Source organism: Cinclus cinclus, chromosome 19, assembly GCF_963662255.1.
Source record: "Cinclus cinclus chromosome 19, bCinCin1.1, whole genome shotgun sequence".
Classification (NCBI taxonomy): Eukaryota; Metazoa; Chordata; class Aves; order Passeriformes; family Cinclidae; genus Cinclus; species Cinclus cinclus.
Genome location: NC_085064.1, coordinates 10,467,414 through 10,487,921, shown reverse-complemented (window position 1 = coordinate 10,487,921; position 20,508 = coordinate 10,467,414). Strand labels below are relative to the sequence as shown.

The window sequence follows — 20,508 nt, the reverse complement described above, 5'->3', positions numbered from 1 at the left end:
CTAAACTATGGAAGAGCCCCTACTCCTCACTCAGAAAAGGGATCTTTGGAAAGAGACATTTGGCATTAACAATTCCAGGGAAGCCCACAGCAGAACTCTCCAGACAGTAGCTATCCAGCAGCACTGATCAGAAATTATCCTGCAAGATGCTATTGAAGCTGTAGGATATCATTCCTTGTTTTACCCATTTCCATTGACTTTTCATTCATTATGACAGAAAACCAGAAACACAGGCTCTGGAAGGGAAGCTTGCACTCAAGCAGAGACACAGAAAGCTGAACTGGTGATGCTGATGAGCTTTTCTCACCCATTCCTATTAGGACTGAATTTTCAGCATTTGCCAGAAGAATGAGACCAGTGTAAACACACAGTCTCAGCTTCACTTCTTCTGACTGCAAGGACCCAAGAAAAGCCAGCTGTGCTTTTCAAAAGTCCGGTGTTAACAGCTGCCTCACAGGACCTTGGATTTTGGGAAGAACAGAGTCTGAGCAGTAGAAAGATGTGAGGATGTACTGGCCAGCCTGCCTTGGGAGCTCATCATGGCCTCTCTTGTATCCTCATCAGGGTTAGTGGCTTGTCATTGTAAATCATAACTCTTAGTGGTCATGGGAACTACAAGAGGAAAAATGAGGTCAAAAAAAAAAGGATAAAGAAAAGTTTATGAGGAGGGAACCTTATGAAAATACTATCTTGTTCTGATCTTGAGTGTCCTCATAGTTAAAGATACTTGAAAGGACTGGAAACCCATCTGCACAGCTCAGGGCCTGCTGAATCATGCCTGCAGCAGGGGCAGCTGTAGAAACCACAGTGCAAGAATGGCTTCAAGGCCAGCACTCAGAACATGCCTCCTCCTCCAGAACTGGCTCCCAGGAGCCACACAGTGTCAGGCAGAAGCCTAAGCTGGCCCTGCCAGGAGAGGGACTAGAAATGTAGGGCCCACTGCAGGGCACACTCCTCCAAGAGAAACACAGCTGGGATTTCTTTTCTGCTGGACAGCCTGGACTGGAACCAGCAGCTCAGTTATTATTACAACTGGTTGGGAAGGCAGAAAGACATCAGTGGGAATAAATCCCCTTGAAATGGGAAGCACTGGGAAGGTAAGAATTAGCTGGAGGTGCTCACAGCACACTACTCCTGAGCTCTCTGCAGGGAGAGCAGAGACCCCAGAGCCCTGCTGTCCAACAGCCCCTCTATGGCAGGAAATGCACCCACTTCTGGTCACCAGTGGCTTTGCACAGGGCTGAAAACATCTCAGTGAAGAGGTGGAGCTTCCAGGGGCAGGGAAACACAGGAATAACTGTAATGTGTGTAATCATAAGAACTGGGTTATGTCCTTCAGCAGATGGCAGATAACAAGATTAACTTTGTGATGATAATGTTGGACATCTATTTTATGCCCTGCACCTTCTACCATGGTCCATATCCAAGCTTCAGAGAACCTGCATGGCACCTAAAGAGCCACCAAACCTTAAAAGCGACAGTCTGGTGAGCCATATTCCCATAAGCCAGGGTGCCTCATTACAATTCCTATAAACCCGATTCCAGGTGATTTTGGGGTGGAAGCGCCCCCTGCCGGCTGCAGCTGCAGGCCCGTGAGCTGGGCTCATCCCTCCTCTCCATCACCCCAAACCCTGGAGCAGGACAGGACACCCAGGGCACTCAGCAAAGCTCAGGGCAGCACGGGGAAGGGAACAGGAAGTTCAGCTGTAAAGAACTTCTCTGCAGACTTTTAAAGTATTCAAATCCAGCCGGCAGCAAAAATTTCTCTCAACATGTTTAGTCAAATTTTGCACTGAATTACACTGAACAGCTTGTTAAAGCCTTCCCTTTGTGTGGGGAGTGCAGACCACAGCACTGTGCACTTTGCTGACAATTGCCTTGTCCTGAGTTCCCTGAAATAAATAATTTATTGAGTATGATTTAGTAGCAAGCTGCTGAGGTAACTTAAATTATTTGAAACCAGTTTTGACTCACTGCTTGAAATAATTCCTGAGAAGCTCATAAGAAAGATGCTTCTTACTTAACATTCAGTTATTATTTAGGGGAGTATAAAAATGTTGTAGGGAAGTATAAGAATCACTTCAGTTAAATGAGAGCCTAAACCATCAACCCTACAAGGAACATGTGTAGAATTCCATGGACTGGGGTAGGAGCTCAGAGACTTTCCAGACCTAACAGAGTCCCTGTGAGAGGAGATCCCAGCTCAGCTTTACACTGCCCTGGTCAGCACACGATCCATATCCTGCCTGCTGCAATCCCACAGCTCCAGTGGAAGGATCCCCAAGAGTGAAGTCTCTCCTGGCAGCCTGGTGCTCCCCACAAGCCCTGGAGGTGCCAGCCCTGCAGCAGATACTCACTGATGGGGGCATGCAGAGCCACGTGCTCTTGGTAAGGAGTGTAGTACTTGTACTGCTTGCCACAGAACTCACAGGTGTAATTGCCAGTCTCTGCGAAACGAACAGGGACAAAGGTCAGGAAGGAGGGCAGCTCTCTCACACAACCCCCAGTTTCTTTTTTCAGAGAAACTGGGTCAGGTGACACAAACATTCCTCATGCATGCAGAACTCGCCTGCTCTGTAATCCACATGTCCTTTTCCCAAGAAAGGAAACATTCAATACAGAGGGATGGACCACATATAAAAAGTCCAGTAGAACTGAACAAGCTGCAGAAGATTACCCCAAAATTACAGCAAGTGTGCAAAACAAGGGAGAGAATCCAGTTCTAAAGTCTGCATTACAGATGACACAGTTTTGTCCTCTGGTTTTACAGAGTCTGGGATGTGTGGACAACAGAACAGCCAAACCAGGAAATGAACAGTCAAGTTCAAGTATTAGAGAATTTTTATTTGGAATTGTGGACTTCTCTTCCTGGAGAAGGGGCTTTTCTGGAGTAACTGTGCTCATTCCTGCTTTGGGGATACTGGAAATAATGGAGTGAACCACACAATGACACCTCCTCCTTGCCAGTGCTGGGAGTACAGAACTGGCAGCAAGCTGCAAGATGAAGGAAAATCCATGGATAATCTATTGTTTCCAAAATGGAAAATTCAGAGAAATGCTTTGGCAAAACCTGGTGTTCTCTGTTTTCCTCTGCTCTGTTTGAGGACCCACCACAAAGGTAGTGAGAATGAATCACCTGTCAGCTCTCAGTGCACCTTCAAGCCCCCTCTCATCCTCGCCAGACTGCTTTTCTCCTGAATTCCCTTCCCCTCCTACTTGCAGAGCTCTTGAGCAGAACACATCACAAGGCTGCAGCTCTTAGGGCCAGGGCTGTTGGTGTTTGATGCTCCTTTGAGCCTGAACATATCTGTGAGCACCCAAATCCCAACCCCTCTGGGTAATGCAGTGCTTCCTGGTTTTTCCAGAGGTACTGCAAAGGCAGGTGTGAACCCCTGAGCTTTCCTTTTTATCTGAAACAATAATGATTCTTACTCGGCCCAATCTTCTGGAAGGGTTCGGGCTCCTCTTCCTTCACGTCGTCGGCGGTGATGACGGCCTGGTCGTAGGGGTCTGCAAGAGAACAGAACCAGAGGACAGCTGACAACACCTCAGCTTTGCCTTCTACAGCTGCATAGGCACTGAATGCTCCTGCACCTGTAATCACATTTCCATCTGTAACAGGATCGGAAGACAGGAATTATAAATTAGTGACCCCTCTGCCTGACTTGTCCCTCCTCCTCCTCCTCAGGCGCCCCAGGATTACCCCTGCTCCAAGCCCATTAACAGGCCTTGTAGGAATTAATGTTTAAAAAATACAGATAAAAACTAAATGAACACACTGCAAAGTCTGATCCATATTTTCTTCCAGGGAATTTCCACTCTAATGCTTCTATACTGGCTGACAGTGGGCATGGCAATGCAGTCTGCAGGCACATCAGCAAACAAATACCAACCTGGGACTTCTACCAGCTAACAGCACAGCTAGCAACAAATCACAACCCAACCCATTTTAAATAAGATTTGTTTTATGCCTTGAACATTTTACAAGATGACCAAAGATATGAAACACCTACTTCTTTGATTATCTGAAGGCTGACCGAGTGTATCTGCAACAAAAGCCTGATATCTGCTAGGGCTGGGCATCAACCGACTGGCTGTGGACACTGGGGAGGGAGAGAGGATGCTCCCTATCCCTCTGCAATCCCTGACAAAACTCCTTTGACTCTTACAAGTTCAGATTCGACCTGCTGTGTCTGAACTACTGAATGCTTTAAAAGGTTTGTGAAATAAAGCACACAAAGGAGCTTAGCTTACCTGCCCGGTTTTCTGGGGCCCCTTCCACACTAAAAACTAACACAGAATAGAAGAAGGAGGGGAAGAAACAAAACAGAAATTAAATCCTCTTAAATGGTCTTTTTTTCCTCCTGCATTTCACATACTGCTGCAGCACATTTCAGCCCCACTGAATAAACCAGGCTTTGTGCCCCAGTCCCTCCTCTTCCCAGCAGCATCCTCACAGGACCTGGTTGGGCATGCCCAGCCCTAATACACACAGATGCTCAAGGCCTTTGTTCTGACCCTGACACGGCCCCAGGTGAAGTTCAGGTGCACAGCTGCCTCACCCCTGTGTGTGCTCGAACATTGCAGCCCCAGGGAGCAGCTGGGACAGTCCTTGCACACACATGGAGCCATTTCCAAACCCTCTTGTGGCCCTTGGCAGAGCTCCCTGAGACATTTTGGACTGAAGCAGCCACATTCCCCTCACAGTGACACTCAGTGCCACTAATTTTCTTCTGGCTTCGCACAGGAGGAAGGGAGCTGGCAGTGGTGCCCTGCAGGAGAACACTGGCTATCCTTAGAGCACATTCAGATGTCCACACATTCCAGGTAAACACAACAATTTTTTTGGACAACCATGTATTGTGAAAAACCACTTGCTTTTCTGAGACAGCCCAGCCATTCAAAACCTGCTGCTCTCCAAGCAGCCTTTTCCTAGAACTCTCCTTGGCCCAGTGAGGAGCAATACTGACAAGCTTGCAGCACACCCAGGGAAGGTCTGGAGTATCTGTGCTCTGAGGTGAGGAACTTTAGATGTTCAGTAAGCAAGGGGCAAGCCAGCATGTTGAAATTCATTTACCCCAGTGCAGAATAAAGAAACACTGCTTGTGGCAGTGAGTGTCTGCTTCTGTCCAGGTGTCACCAGCCTAGGCCACATCTAAAGTCACAGAGGAAAAACTGGCCTTCAAGGGCCACTGGCAACTTCATCAGTTCACTACCAAAGTGATTAACAAGAAAGAAACTTTTCCCAACTCTGAAATCTGAAATACTTCACAGAGAAGTATGTTGGGAGCAAACCTGTAAATTCAGAAACCAAAAAGCAACCAACGTCTTCCCAGCAAATAATCAGGCTGACCATTTACCTTGAGGCACCCAGTCCCAGGATCTCCATCCTAACCATGAACCTCACTGCAGACACACTACAAGGTCCCCAGGTCCCAGCACAGGTGTTGTGTTGATGCACACAGAGAGAATCAGGCACAGCAAACTCCTTCCTGCAGTGCCTGTGGACTGTGCCCCCATGGCAACGACAGGCAACCGTGCAGTGCCATGTCCTGCACGCCACAGGCCACACACTCCTGCAGAGCCACATTTTGCTTCCTGAAAGACTTCTCAGCCTAGTTCAGCTGTCTAAGTGTCAAAACGTTACTCACCATCCACGGCATGTAGGTCTCGGTGCTCTTGGAAGCAGCTATAGTATTTATATTTTTTCCCACAAATGTCACATGTGTACCTAAAATTGTCTGTAGGAAGAAGAAAACAAACCAGTTGAGAAACCCTGAGGAGAAAGGCAAGCTCTGCAACCACACCACACAATCAGACATCCCCATGCACTGACACATCCCACATGCTCTGTCAGGTCTCTAAGGCACACAGACAACCATTTGCTCACACTATATGGCATGGAGCGTATTCTGGTTTAATTTTTCTTCAGACAGCTCTGCTCTCCTGGGCAGACCCCACAGCCCTCACAGTAACAAGGATGCAGGGCAGCAGGCCCTGCTAGCATGTCCTTTAGAAGTTCAGGGCTCAGCAAGTCTGGGGATAAGCAGCTGTTGGTCAGGATGGGGACAAAGGGGCAGAACTAAACACAGAGTCAATGTATGAGCTGTTAGAAACTAAAGCCTTTATACGCCAAGTCTAACGTGGACTGGATGTGAGCACACACCTGCTTCTCACTGCTGCTGTTTACTGACACCCAACTGCACCCAGGATCCTGGCAGAACCAACAAACCCAGGAGGCACAACAATCCAAGGCACGCAGGACAGTAAGGTGCTCAGTGAAGGGAGGACTGATGAAGCTTGGTTTCATATCCATTTGTTCCTTAAACCCCATCACTTCATCCCAGCATCAACCAACCCTTCACCACAGCTGTGTGGGGCAGATGCAAAACAGCTCCAAGTATTTATGAATCTGGTTTGTTCAGAATGGGGAGCAGTGGCTTTAGCTCAGCTATCATATCAGTGCAAGAGCAGGATTTCCCTGGTCAGCTTGGCAGGGTGTTTCCCCCCTCTGCTGCCTGCCACACCCTGGGCTACAGACTGCCCTCCATGAGCAGTCACCCCACCTGGCAGACGACCCCAGGCCGATGGCTTGGTGCTATGAGCCCATAGCAAAGTGGCAAATATAATTAAGTCCACAGCAAACACAGAGAAAGACACTGGTTTGTACAACCACAAAGGATCTCAAAACCAGTGTGTTTCCTTTCTAGGAGGAGCAAGGAGTACAGGCAGCAGCTCCCAGGGCTCCAGAGGACCTGCCATTCAGCAAGTTCCCCTATAGCAGTGTAGTTGTATCCATGTGTCCCTACTATCAGCAAAGTTAAAGCCTTGTTTTCACCTGTTCCATGCTGTGTTCAAACACACCAGACTGTGCACATTAAATAAGCTTGTATTTTACTTCTCCAGCACTTTACTTTTAAAATTACTCAATATTTTAAGCTAGGATATATTGGCATAGTGTAATCACTCACTTGGGTTCAGCACTCAGTCCAGTAGCACATAGGCGTCAGCACTAAATAAAGGATCACTGTCACCATTTATTCAGAGTGCCTGTAGAAGCTATGATGATCTAGCACAGAAAAATACTAAATCTAAATGGTGTTAAATAGCTAGGCATTAGAACTTTACCTCTGTGACTAAAATATATTTGTATCTTAATCAGAACACAGCAGTGCTAGAGTTAAGGGTTTTTCAGAAGTCTAAGCTGGACAGGCAAGGAGAAAGGGACTCACTGCAAAGACAGTGCATGGCTAGAAGGACAGGAGGAGGAGCAGCAGAACACACCTGTGAGAACATTCCAGTGGCAAAAGCACTGCCACATTTAACTGTGTTTGTTCCATTATATGATCTTGTGCAGGCTCCATTTGTGGTCACAGGCCACTTCTGAGGGCCTCCCTCTACCCTGGGCCCTGTCCCACAAGGAAGAGGATCTAACTAATGTCTGCTGCTGAGTATCTGTGTAGCTGCTGCAACTTCCCCCCCCCCCCCCTTGGACAACTAGCACAGTCAATTAGCAAGTTAAGTAGCAGACTAACTCCTAACTTGGCATCAGCAGTTAGTCCCACCTCGATGGGTATCCCCAAACCAAGGAATCAACTTCCTTTCTGAAGGGCAATGAGCTCTACAGCACCAAGTGAAGATTAAGTCTTCAAAGGCATCCCAAAGACCAGGCATTTTCACATTCAGGGAATAAAAACTTAGTGGCCTTAGTTTGGAAGAAAAGAGCTCAATAAATAAGAAGAGTTGCTAGAACATAAGAAAATTAACTAACACAACATTTCACAGGGCCAGGAATGGCTACTTGTGGCCCCTGTCACACAGGGGAGATCTTACTGTCCCCAGCACAGCCCATGCTGGGTGTGGGCACTTCTTCCCTGGGCAGTGCAGGGAAACATGGAACAAGCATAACAGCACTGCCCTGGAGAACAGGGGTTTGCTCCTGTTGTTAGGGGACTGCTCCTACAGGCAGAAGGATCTCTAGGGTTTACAGAGAAGTAAGATTTTGTTCTAGCTGGTCTAGCTTGGCACCAATCTCCTGGGCACTGCAGGAGAGAACACCCAGCAAAGAGGGCCCAGGCTCAGAGACAGGAGCTTTAGAGAGCATTCACAAAGTACCCATGTGCAGCCAAGCTTTACCTCTCTGAATAAGAGTCCCTGTTCAGGCTGCTCCCATGAGCCAGACCACCTCCTCCTTACCCAATAAACCCATCTCTGCTGACAGCCCTCAAACACCACTGCTGACCCAAGCAGACACTGCTTTCTTAGCAAGAAACTCCCTGGGCAGAACTAGCCCTGCAATACTGCTTAGAATCACAGAATCTCCTGGGCAGGAAGGGACCCACAAGGATCAGATGCTCTAGCAATCTCAGCGCACTGTCCAAATGCCTCTTAAGCTCTGTCAGCCTGTGCCCACAGGGAACCTGTTCCAGGGCAGTTTTCCTGCTGTGGGTTGTAACTCCTACCCCAAGGTATCCAGCTGGGGCACAATATCCAGTACCTGTAACACAGCTTGCCATGGGAAGAGCTGCAAAGGACTCCAGGTGCTCAGGTGTGGCTGCCAGCCCACTGAAACCCATCCCTAAACCTCTAGAGAGGTGGATCCAGACAGCCAAACTAACAGTACCTAGGCAAGTTTGCCCAGATTCAAACTCTCCGCTGCCATCAGGGGCTCCACCTTAAGGATCCACCCAAAGCACAACCACAGCAGCAGGCACTATTAGGGCAGGGAAGGACACTCCTCATCCCCTCAGCACACGGGTTCTGTGCTGGCCCCTACTGGTATTCACATCCTTGCTGCCAGCTGAGCAACTACCCTGCTGCAAATACAGACCTTCAAAATGTTCCAAAGACATCTGGTTAAACCCCACACTCCAGCAAGTATCTTTCTCCTTCATGCTCAGGAGCTTTTCCAACACGAGCAGGGTTTCCAGAGAGAGATCTGGTGGGTACCTAATTAGTACTTATTTAGTTAGCTCACAATTCATTTTTAATACACAGGCCAAAATAGAGCACCTCATCTTGCTAGTAGTAGAAAAGGCAAGGCACAGCCTTGTTACAAGGCAGCTCCTCAGCTATAAAGGACTGACACACTCAGATGGCAATTGGGCAGGTTTTTCAGGCACCCCAAGAAATAACTCCACAGGGCCTGAAGGAAGTTTTGACCCCTCTGCTTGCAAGTGGACCCCAATAAAAGAGAGAGAATGAGCTGCTCTTCTCTCCCATCTCCAGGAGCTGCTGACAGCTGGTTCCTGTGGTGCGTCCAGCACTCACTGGGACTGGCTGAACCCCCTGCCCCAGGGATGAACTCAGCTCTCTTCCCAGATCCTGCATTCAAGATTTGGAGAATTTTTGTTGGTTTGATTCACATATTCCCCAGAGAAGAAAGCATATATGCCATTTTGGCAGGAAAGAGAGGGCAGAGAACACATGTCCAGCAGTGGCAGCCAGAACAAAACACTTCTTTCCTTAGGACACTTGGCCTCAGTGGATTTTGGTTTAGAAACCTAGGAAGGGAATAAGAGCAATCAGAAATGCGTTGAAAGGTCAGGAACTCTGTATTACTAAAAATACAGCTAGAAATACAGATCACCTAACCCGCCCTCCTAAGTGCAGGAGTACCACAAAAGCTGGGTACAAACTGGTTCCCACTGGGCTCCAAGAGCCCTTCACAGCATCCCAGGAACCCAGACTGGAAACAGTCCCATCCAGCTGACATCCCTGCAGTGCTGCCAGCACAGCCCATGAAAGGTCTCAAACACTGGGCTCTCCCCGCAGCAGCTGCAGGGGCTAATCAAGGACTTATCCAAGGTGAAGAACAATTTTCACCTGGCCCAGAATGCACACTGAGCTTTCAAATGGCAGAAGCCACAAAAGGTTCTTGATAGAGGAGTTATCAGCAACTGGCACTCTGCAGATACCCTGAAATCCTATGGATCCTACTCTTGCAGAGCACTACAGGAACAGCTGTTTAGCAGGGACAGCCTCCACATGTGGAAGGGCAAAACTACTGAATCTAAACAGACCACAACAGCCTGCTGAATTCTTCCTAACATCCAGAAGTGCTGCAGGTCCCAGTCAGGATAAAAGCAGGAAAATTAGAAGAGGGCAGTCTGGACAGCACTGCTTGTTCCGCTCCATTATCAGGGTGGCTCCTTTGCACCAGCAGGTTTGGGAATGGCAAAGGAAGTACCCAACATAAGGAATTCTATTCTAAATCATACATTCTATGACAATTCCATGTTCCTCATTCATCTTGGCAAACAAGGTTTCCCAAATATAAAGCCCAGGAGCAGCTCTTAAAGGCGAGGGGCTGAATTTCTTACAGCTGCAATACATTTATGTCACCTCTCTGTTTGAGGCTGTGATGCTTCTGGCCCCAAAAAGGTTTTCTGAGTGGGGCTTAAGTGACCACAAAGGATCAGCATCATCCCTCCAGCTTTGGCCAGTGGATCAACAATCAATGACATGTTCTGATCCTCAGTTTCACATTCCTTGTTTCCTGAAATCTGCTGGCAGATACTCAAGTCTTGCTGGTGACAAACCCAGAGGGCTGGAGCTGGGAAATGGCTCTGTGGCAGTACCTGGAGAAAGCATCACCTTTCCTGGGACAGTTCTGCCTCACTGGAAGGAACCATGAGCAACACCAGCACTCTTCAGGAAGAGCCTGTCCCCATGATTAATCCAGATGATTCAAAGAAACAGGAAAGGATGGCATTTTCTGAGGAACATGCTGCATGCTTTCCACTGGGAAACACCTTTCCAAACTGTGTCCAGAGCACACTCTACCTGAGCAGCCTCCCCAGAAGACCCAGAGTGCAGCTACTGGTTCCTTAAAACAAATCAGGGAAAAAACAAAACATCTGGGACCCTCACTTGTTTCTGTGGATTCCACCCAGGGCAGCACAAAGACAGCTCTGGAGAGAGGCTTCTTCTCCCTTTCCGCAGCCAGAGGGGCACCTAGATGGAAAGGAACACATTTATGGCTTCCTAAGCTGGCAGGACATTCCCCGCGCAGGCTCACAGACAATTCCTTTGTCCTGAGCCTTTGGCATCTTTTGAGGATTCCTTCCAGACTGGCAGTGAGGAGTGGCAGAGTCAGGGCTGCAGTCAGGAGCACAGACCTCCCTCTCCTCCCCACTGGAACTGTGCCTTGCACACAGGTTACAGCTTTACAGCAGCATTTTGCAGCCAGGGACAGAGCTGCCAGTAAAATCAGCTTCAGTTTACATCAGAACTCTACTTAAAGGTGTATAATGGCAAAATTCTTTGAAAAGGGAGCAGGACTGAGCCCAAAGTCAGCAGCAAACCCTTAAGAGGATTAAAGTACCCAGAGTTACATTAGTAAGGATTAAATAATAATAAAATCCAGAATTCTGGAAAGGACAGAAACCCTCGCACACAAAGGCACAAGACAGATCCTAAGTAGGGGTAAGGAAAAAATTTTCCCTATGGGCAAACTATTCCAAGATCACTCAGTTCACAATAATTTACTTCCTTCCCACAGCCATTTGGCCTCTGTCAGGAACACAGGAGACATCGAGGAACACACTGCATTAACATTGTGCTTCCCATGCTTCACACAGGGGCATCCTTGGGATGCAAACTGCCAAGCCAGGAATAATCCCAAACCCTCACACAGAGGGGTCAAATCCCCTGAAATGACCCAAAATTTGGTGCAAGGTGCTGGCTCACCTTCCAGCTGGCAAGGGGCTAAAGAAGAGGTGAGAGGGCATGGAGCCACAGACTCATGCTTGCCTTCTCCATGAAGGATTCCAGGGTCATCCCAGCTCCTGAGAACAGCTGCTACAGGTGCAGCCAGGAGCTACAAGATTGAATTCACCTCACAGCAATTTTTAAGCTTTGATTATATAGAGGAATCTATAAATTCTGTGATATTTTATTGAAACCATGTGTCAGCTGAATGTATCACAATGGAGATTTCAATGCACACTGTCCAGGCCTGGATGTAATCCCACCAGATCTGGAAACTTGATGCCTGACTACCAGGAATTTCCCTGCAGAGGGGAATATCCTGGTTTAATTTCAGAGATAATGAGCCCTTGTTGAGAATAGTCTGATGGTCACAAACTCTATTTTTTTTTTTTTTATGTTTTAGGTAAAAGGTGTTTTGGATGCTACTCACTGGATGCTGAGAGACAAAAGATGTTCTCAGGATGTTACATATCAAAGAATTTCCTTCTCCCTGACTTAAAAGTATGCTCAGGTTGAATCCAAACAGATAGCAAATATCAGCAATGTAAAGCAAAAATATTAGTATTTTACAAGTATTCCCCAAATCAGCATCATGAAGCAGGATATTGAGACTCCATGGCAGAATTCAGACACATGAGAACATGTAACAATATGAACAGATCATGTGTCATTCCTACCTCATTCTGATGTCCCTTCAGGGCAGGACAGGGTTCTATTTTTGTAAATTCAAAGTGTAAATAAGGGGAAGATAAAAAATGGTCTAATCAGCATCATAAGGTGTTACCCTCAGCACTCTGCCAATGAACTACCTCATCTTGCACAAATAAAAAAAAAAAGATGTACTTGAACCTACATAACCTGTAAATGAGGGAAGATTTATCTTTCTATCAATAAGCATCTGAAGCTCCATCACAAGTGAAAAAGTCAATTCAGCCCACATTGTGGAGTTCTGCATAACACACATAAAGACAATTTTATTTTAAAGCCCCTTCTGGAGTAAAAATGGTTTGGCTGGGAACACACCACTCGTCTCTCACACAACTGCTTGGATTAAATAATGTAGCACTGAGAGTTTCATAAATGAAAAGCAAACCTCCTCCTGACTTTTCCCTAGTCATTTGTCCAGGACTCGAAATTCTGTTCTGTGATTTTCAGATGGGAATTCACATGGATTATCACTGCCTGGTTTCCAAAGTGGAAAGAAGTGCTAGTAAAATGACTGAGCAGCATTGAAGAGGAGATCCTGACTCCATAAAATTTCTTAATGAACAAAATTAAATTAAATTTAGCCAGGGGGATGCAGGACCCTCCTCTCCACAATCACCTGAGGTAATCACAAACACCAACCCTTCTGCTTAGGCTGAAAGGAAAAGGTGTCAGAAAGGTGATCCCTGTACTCCTCTGCATTTCTGGTTATGAAGATCCTTAGGAGGTAAGCTACTGAGAATTAAAATAGTTAAAATACTGAAAGTGTATGGATTTGTTTGCTATTCAGGTTCAACATTGCTGAGATGCCAAGAAGCAGCTGAACAGAAAACAGTCAGGCTGAAAGAAGAATTTGGAATAATCACTGGCACAGCTGTTGTACACCTCTTCTGTTGCTAAATTCCAACTCACATTGGAAGATGGAAAGTGCATCCCTCACTGGACATACCACAGATGTATTTCTGCCTTCACTAAAACTCTCCTGGTGTCTTGAGGACAAACTGAGTGTTGACCAGGATAGTCTGGGATTACTAAAATTCTTATCCTCTTCTTATTTAAATAAATATATCTCTCTATCACTTTGCTGCCTAGGAACTCTGTAAGAGATTTGTTTCCAAGTATTAATATCCAGCTTTCTGTAAACATGTTCTATTTGGGCAGCATCCGAGAAAGAATTACATATTAGCAATTTTCTGTATAAGATCATCTGAAGATCAGAGAATTACAGACAACTCGAAAGCCTCCTCTTCTATAATATCTGTTTAAAACTCCCCAGAAAGACACTGCTCTTCTCCAGAGCTATGGAACTGCAGGACTTGCAGAACATCAAACCCTCCAGTGTGTGTCCTGTTCCTGAGCACTTCTTTAGGACTTGGATGGAAACACACTGGATATCCAGAAACTGTTCCAAATTTCACCCACCTCAGACAAAGGAAAGGTCACAGGATAACAAAATATTCTGGGTTACAAAGGATCCACAAGGAACCATGAGTGCAGCCCCTGTCCCTGCCCAGACCCCCCAACAATCCCCCCTGTCCATCCCTGGCAGCGCTGTCCAAACGCTCCTGGAGCTCTGGCAGCCTCGGGGCCGGGACCATTCCCTGGGGAGCCTGGGCAGTGCCCAGCACCCTCTGGCTCAGGGAAGAACCTTTCCCTCATCTCCAGCCTGTACGTCCCCGTATCTTGGGATAAGTATCTCCAATATCTCAGGCTTTAAACTCAAAATCTCTTCACATTGCAAATCCCTGAACTAAGTTTCTTATTATTTTCATAATTTCTCCTCCTGCACTGAAATTTATCATTCTTGGTCTCAGCCCATTGGTCACTTACATGTGCAGATGAACATATTCATCTCCTTGTTTGGCAAATGGGAATCTAAAGAGACTTTACCTACTTAAAATGCAAACACACTAGGAAAATAAAATCCATTTTTACAGTTCTCTGCAAGGAGCAGGAGAATTAATAAATAAGAGCACTGGGAAAATGAATCAGGCAGTTGTAAATGATTCAGGGGTCCCCATGGTGGCTGCACGTGGGTGTGCACACACACAGCATTCACTGTATCACACTTTTCACTAGGGAAGGTGTCAGTGAGCAGAACAAAGCAACTTACTGGACTTTGCTCTTATATCCCCAGAAAAGTGAAAGAAATCAGAAGTTACATTTACTTTAAGGAAACATTTATGTTGCAAATTAATCAAGAAACAGAGATGCTAAAGGTCCCTCCTCAACTATAAATTAACACCAGCAAACCACCTCGACATCCCATCCCTGTCAGAACATTACAAACACTGTATCCTGTATGAGTAAGGTGTGGGCAAGAAAACCTTAATTTTGACTATATTAATTTCATGGTTTAAATTCACAACCCTCCAAATGTTTTTGCACATGCAAGGCGTTAGCACTGTGCCTCCACAGTTACCATTTGCAAGGCATATTCCAGCCCACATCCCTGCTTCTAACCTTTCACTGCCTTTTTTTTTTTTTTTTTTAATTCTTCTCAGGCTGAACTTTCTCACACTTAGTCAGATCCCAAAGGGAGTATGTTTTTAAAAGATCAGATCAATCATTTTAATTTATGGGCTTCTGAAATATTTACTGCGGATTCCATTTTGGAAAAAAGAAAAAGCACTTTCCTTTTTTCCTCACTGTAACTGCAGTGGAGACACACATGGACATACACCTGTGCCCAGGTGATGAGGTTGAGGGCATCTGGCTGAGAAACTGGAAAGAAAAATGTTCTCTTGGCTGCCCACAACATCCTTAGACCTTAGTGAACATGAGTGACCCACTCCCACCAGCTGTCCTGTCTTAGCCCAGCACCCAGGCTCACACAATAAGTAAGTATGAGCAGCTACAAATAGGGAAAAAGAAAGCACACTCAGGATGTATTTATATTAAATATAGATATTTTATTAAATTTTCAGAAGTACCTCTTCTGAAGATCCTTTTGGCACCTCTTGCCACGCTATTTATCCTTAAAAGCTGGTATTTTAAACCCTGTGACCTCAATCCTGCAGCAGGTGCTGTGCATCCCTGCCTTCTTTGGCATTTGCTCCTGAGCTGCTCATCAGGCTATGTGGTGACATTGTCTGACAAATTCTAATGACTACATTTTGCTTCTCCTGCAGCCTGAGGGTGGTCTGAAACACCCAGATTTATCCACAACTGTGAGATGGTATTTGTGATTTTCAAAAATTATTTGCAAGCAAGGAGATGGGTCTTAACACAACAGAAAAGCCAAGAGACAGAAAGAAAAATCAGGTTGTGTTATTTGGGATTAGTTGGGATTTTGTGGGATGTGGCCCAGGAGCTTCCAATCTGTAGGGCTGGTCACAGTGAGCATTAATGTTCTCTGACAGCTGCTCCTGTTTATGCCATGATTTAAGGAATGAGAGAAGGAAGCTGTCAGGGGTGCTCTGGGCTTACACACAGGATCTGTATGCTGGGCTCTGAAGCACCTCCCAAAACGGGGAGACCTGTGCAGGATTAACCTGCTGGCAGGCAGAGCACTGGGATCTGCTTTTGAGGAATACCACAAAATCCAGCTGAGCCTCGTGAACAAAACTACATGTACACAGGAGCAGGAAATGGAGACAGAAAAGCCAGGATCTACCATCAAACAGCCATTAGTGGTCTTCCAGCCTAGAGCAAATGTCCCTGATTTGCCATAGTAACAATTGCAACATCCCAGGAATGGAAGCAAGCAGAGCAGTAGAACTGGCTTGTACTGGAGCTCTTTTTCCACATTGTTTACCTGCCCATCCCCCTGGCTGGTGTCACACTACAGCCTGGGAGCACAGCCTGCTTTACACTGCAACTTGCTTGTCATGGTCCTCAAAAAAGTTGTCACCAGGGAACAGTTACAGCACAACCCCCACTGCCAACAAGCTGTCCTGATTCAGCCAGCCTGACTGACACACTGGAGATCAAGGTTCCCAAAAGCACCACATCCTGATTCTTCCCACTTTTAACAGTGTTTTATTTAAAGAACCCAGCAGTGGCAGGACTCTTTCCTACAAATTCAATCAGCACTGCTCCCCCAGACTCAGGAATTCTCCCCTGGGAAGAAGAACACTCAGGAAGTCCCCAGATCACTAACCAGACATACCTGAAGATAATGCATCAGCGGTACTTTGAGATACCTTCAGCTTTTAGCAATCCTTCCCTGCCCACTTCCCTGTGCATTTTCTGGTTTCTTTCCCAGGGCACAGAACTGCAATCCAAAGGTTGTGCCCAGCACTAACTGGGCTGCAAGCCCAGGGACCTACACTTTATTCCATTGACACTCACCCATTTGTTGCCTCTGACAAGTCACTTTCTTTCTGTCTTGCCGCTTCCTGCCTGCCTGCAGAATTCCAAACTTCTCTGGGAAGTGATCCGAGACTCAGCCAGGCAGAGGCTTAGAACTAGTATGGACTGGGAGCACTACCTGCTCTATCTGTTAACATTTGGTATTGAAACGCTATTCCTAAGGTGAATGAGGAAAATGACACATTAACATTTGCCAGAGCAACCTGAGCTCTGCCCTGGGTTAGTCTGAAGGGGCAGAGCACTGTAAGAAAGAGCAACAGTGAGCAGGCAGATCAAAGCTCTGGTGCCTACACACTCTCTGGTGAACTTCATGGGCAAAATTCAGTTCCCCTTCAAGCCCTGCAAGCCAGTTATGGTTACTCTGAAAATGTTCTTGTACATAAGCTCATCTTTCCTACAGAAAAAGATGGTACCACACTCCAACAGGCTGAGTATTCCAGCTACAGAACCAGAATCCCAGAATGGTTTGGGTTGGAAGGGACCTCTAAAGATCATATTTTCCCACCCCCTGCCATGGACAGGGACACCTCCCACTGTCCCAGGCTGCTCCCAGCCCCAGTGTCCAACCTGCCCTGGGACACTGCCAGGGATCCAGGGGCAGCCACAGCTGCTCTGGGCACCCTGTGCCAGGGCCTGCCCACCCTGCCAGGGAACAATTCCTTCCCAATATCCCATTTATCCATCCCTGCCCTCTGTGATTCTGTAGCTGTGTCCCCAACCTGGGACATGTGCACTGAATACAACCCACTGGACACGCCCCACTGAACACACCCCTCCCCACACCCTGTCACAGTTGCAAACGCCTGCTGAGGTGAGAGGAGCTGCTGCCTCAGCTGTGTCCCTGCCCCCACTTGGACCTCCTCTTGCTCCTGGGTTTATTCAGCGACCTGTCCGAGTGCCAAGAAAGTCGTATGGAATATGAGCAGCAGGAGGGAGACTGTTTGTTCAGTTTGTAACTCCCCTAAACATGACTGGAATTCCCATGGAGAACGAGAGCACAGACCCAGCCCAAACACCTTCCCTGTTCTCAAGAGTCTGAAGCAAACCACACAGGCATATGAGCATCTCAGAAAAGACCTCCAGACTCTTCTGTAGGAACAGTCAGTTCCCCAGGTGTCAAACTAGCCACACCTGTCTAGAAAGACAGCAAATATACAGTTTTTTCAAAATCATCCTCTTCTCTTCCTTGCCAGTTAAAGTTGGTAGCAGTCAGACAAGTCTCTAACACATTAGCACTGTGGGTTGCATTGTTTTCTTCTCTCTCATGTGAGAATTCTGGTCTTGGACACTGAGCCAAGGCTAGAAAAGGAGCTCCCAAAGCCATGCAGCCATGTCCCTGTGAGTCCCCCACCCCACAACCACAGAGCTGTGGCTCTTCAAGAATGGGTCCAAAAGAACAAAGGGAGTCCCAGAGACACCATCTATCCACTATAAACCCCAAAGGCTGAAAATAACCAACTAAATGCAACCATTTTTCCTCAAGGGAGCCTTCAAAGTGCTTTCCCAGCTGGAAAGTCTAAACAGCACTGTCTCCTCTTCAGGCAGGCAGTGAACAAACAACAGATCTCAGCTGAGTCCCAGCTGGCCCCACTGCTCCCTTCCTCCCAGGAAGGAAAAAGGCCAGGATGGGCCTTCTCCCAGTAGCTCTGTGGCCACAGCCTCTCAGAGCTGAAGGCAAGGGCACATTCCAGCACAGCCTCACCTACCAGTCAGTCCCTTGTCCTCCCTGCAGCCCAGGCTTGCTCTCACACCCACACTTTGCTCCCCAAAACAGAGCTGGTTGCTCATGGGCAGCCCAGGGAGCAGAGCACAGGAACTGAACTGCAGCCCAGGTGCTCTGCACAGGCAGCAGCAGAGGTGTCACCTGACACAGAAGGCTGCCTTCACCAACACTTGGGTGACCATGGGTGGCTGTGACTAACAGCTGGCTCCAGCAAGTGACCATGGAGAAAATCTGAACAGCTTTTCAAATCCTGCAGTTTGTGACTTGAACTAACATAGTATAATGCAGTTACGTGAATTAATCCAGGGCCTCAGGACTGGGACTGCTGGTCAAGGGACTCCTCACTCACAAGTTCAGGATGAATGCAATCCATGCCCCACAGAGAAGCACAGGAGAGAAAACAACACCTTCCTGTATCACTTAAATACTGAGAAATTTTGGGAGAGGGCAGCAAACCATGCCTGCAGAGACCATGAATGTAGAGGTTCCCAATGAGATAGAAATAGTAGAGGAAGATTGGAACAATGCAGACATCTGTAAAAGAGAGGGTGTAAACAGCCAGATTAGGTCACAGAGGAATAGCAGTCCAGCAGTGGGCAAAGCAAAAATAGCAAGAAAGGAAAGATAAATAAAAAATTCCTAAAATATATGAGAAGCAAACAGACTGACACAGAAACAAGAGTGCCATTGAGTGGAAAAACAAGAAGAAACATGCAGAAGCAACTAGGGTAGGCCAGGGATTTAATCCAGCATCAGAGGGGAAGGCACAGGGAGGAGAGAGCTCAGTTGTTTGACTGCAACATGAGGAGAGAAGAGGAAGATGACTCTGTCAAGAAATTACAACCATGTGCACTTAGGCACAGCAGCACCAGCCCAGCAGCCTCACATCCATTCTGCAGGACAGTGACACGTGCAGGCTGTCCCTCCAGCAGGGCATGGCCATGGGGGATCCTTCTTCCTCTTTCCCTGCCCCACCACTAGCCATCTCCCCATTGTGGTAGCTTGGTTTGCCTCAACCTCTTTTGGCTAGGTGAGACTATTATGGGATGAGTGTGGCAGGTAAAAAAGGGGTCAGTAATTCCTGCATGGGGGATGGGGCTGGACTCTGCATGAAGATGGATGCAGTTTCTGCCTCCCTACTGTTCCCTGCTCCATCTTCAGTGCTACCACAGCAACTTCTTGGAAGCCTGGTATATAGAGCAGAAGCTTTTCACTATTCTCTCCTAGACGTCTGCCCATGATGTTCCCTTCTCCCCCTCCCTCCACAACCCAGACACCACACAAGAGGCATTTACATCCACAGAAATCCATCTACAGCTCCAGCAACATCAAGTCTGCCCACACAGCAAAGGTGTGAGCCCTCATATCTTTTTCTCTCTTCACACCTCACTCTGTCCTATCTTTTCCAGCCAAAAAAGTTCCCACAACAGGTGGGAAGGGGAGAAGTTGACTTAAAGAAAAAAAAAAAAAAAAATCACTCTGCATAAGGTGACTCCCAAGCTCTGGCAAAAGTACCCAATACCCACCCAGGATGCATGCAGCCTAGCCCATAACATAGCAGTGCCTGCCAGCAAAATTAAGAGCAAGGCAGCCAGGAGATGAGCCTGGAAAGCCTCAACCTAAGTAAAACACCAACAGGCAGCTGAGCAATGACTGAGACACCAAAGGAGGTGATAGGAGCCTGGGAAGGAGATTCCTTGCCCTTCACTGGACTCTGTCAAGGGAAAGGCTGAACTGCAGAGCCCGGCTCACCCTGTGAGCAGTACACTGTGTGTACACACTGATGTGGGACGGCTGTTTGGTACTGAGATGTTTCAGCTCAGGGCTGAGGATCTCCATTCCCCACCTGCAGTGAAGTCAGTCCTGCTTCCTTTTGCAGACAGAAAGCCAAGACCCCCCTATGCTAATGCCAACTGTCCATGTATCACAGAACACGGTGAAGAAAGAGCTCAGAAAAGGTGGTCTCGTTGTACTTTATTTCTTTACTATTTATCTAACATTTCTATGCCCACACAGGGTAAGTTTGGTGCTGCCAAGCTGCTGTCTGAAACCAC

At 47.1% G+C, this 20,508-nt stretch overlaps 1 protein-coding gene across 1 annotated transcript in view; it reads right to left on the bottom strand.

The window, feature by feature from the left end:
- Positions 1 to 20,508, bottom strand: part of ZNF618 (zinc finger protein 618) — a 141,721-nt gene that overhangs the window by 29,595 nt on the left and 91,618 nt on the right. Inside the window, exons 7-11 of the mRNA XM_062505598.1 lie at positions 10,873 to 10,956; positions 5,652 to 5,741; positions 4,255 to 4,290; positions 3,433 to 3,510; positions 2,358 to 2,447 (exon numbers count right to left, since the gene is read on the bottom strand). Coding sequence (XP_062361582.1) covers positions 2,358 to 2,447; positions 3,433 to 3,510; positions 4,255 to 4,290; positions 5,652 to 5,741; positions 10,873 to 10,956 — 378 coding nt within the window. The remainder of the gene's footprint in view (positions 1 to 2,357; positions 2,448 to 3,432; positions 3,511 to 4,254; positions 4,291 to 5,651; positions 5,742 to 10,872; positions 10,957 to 20,508) is intronic.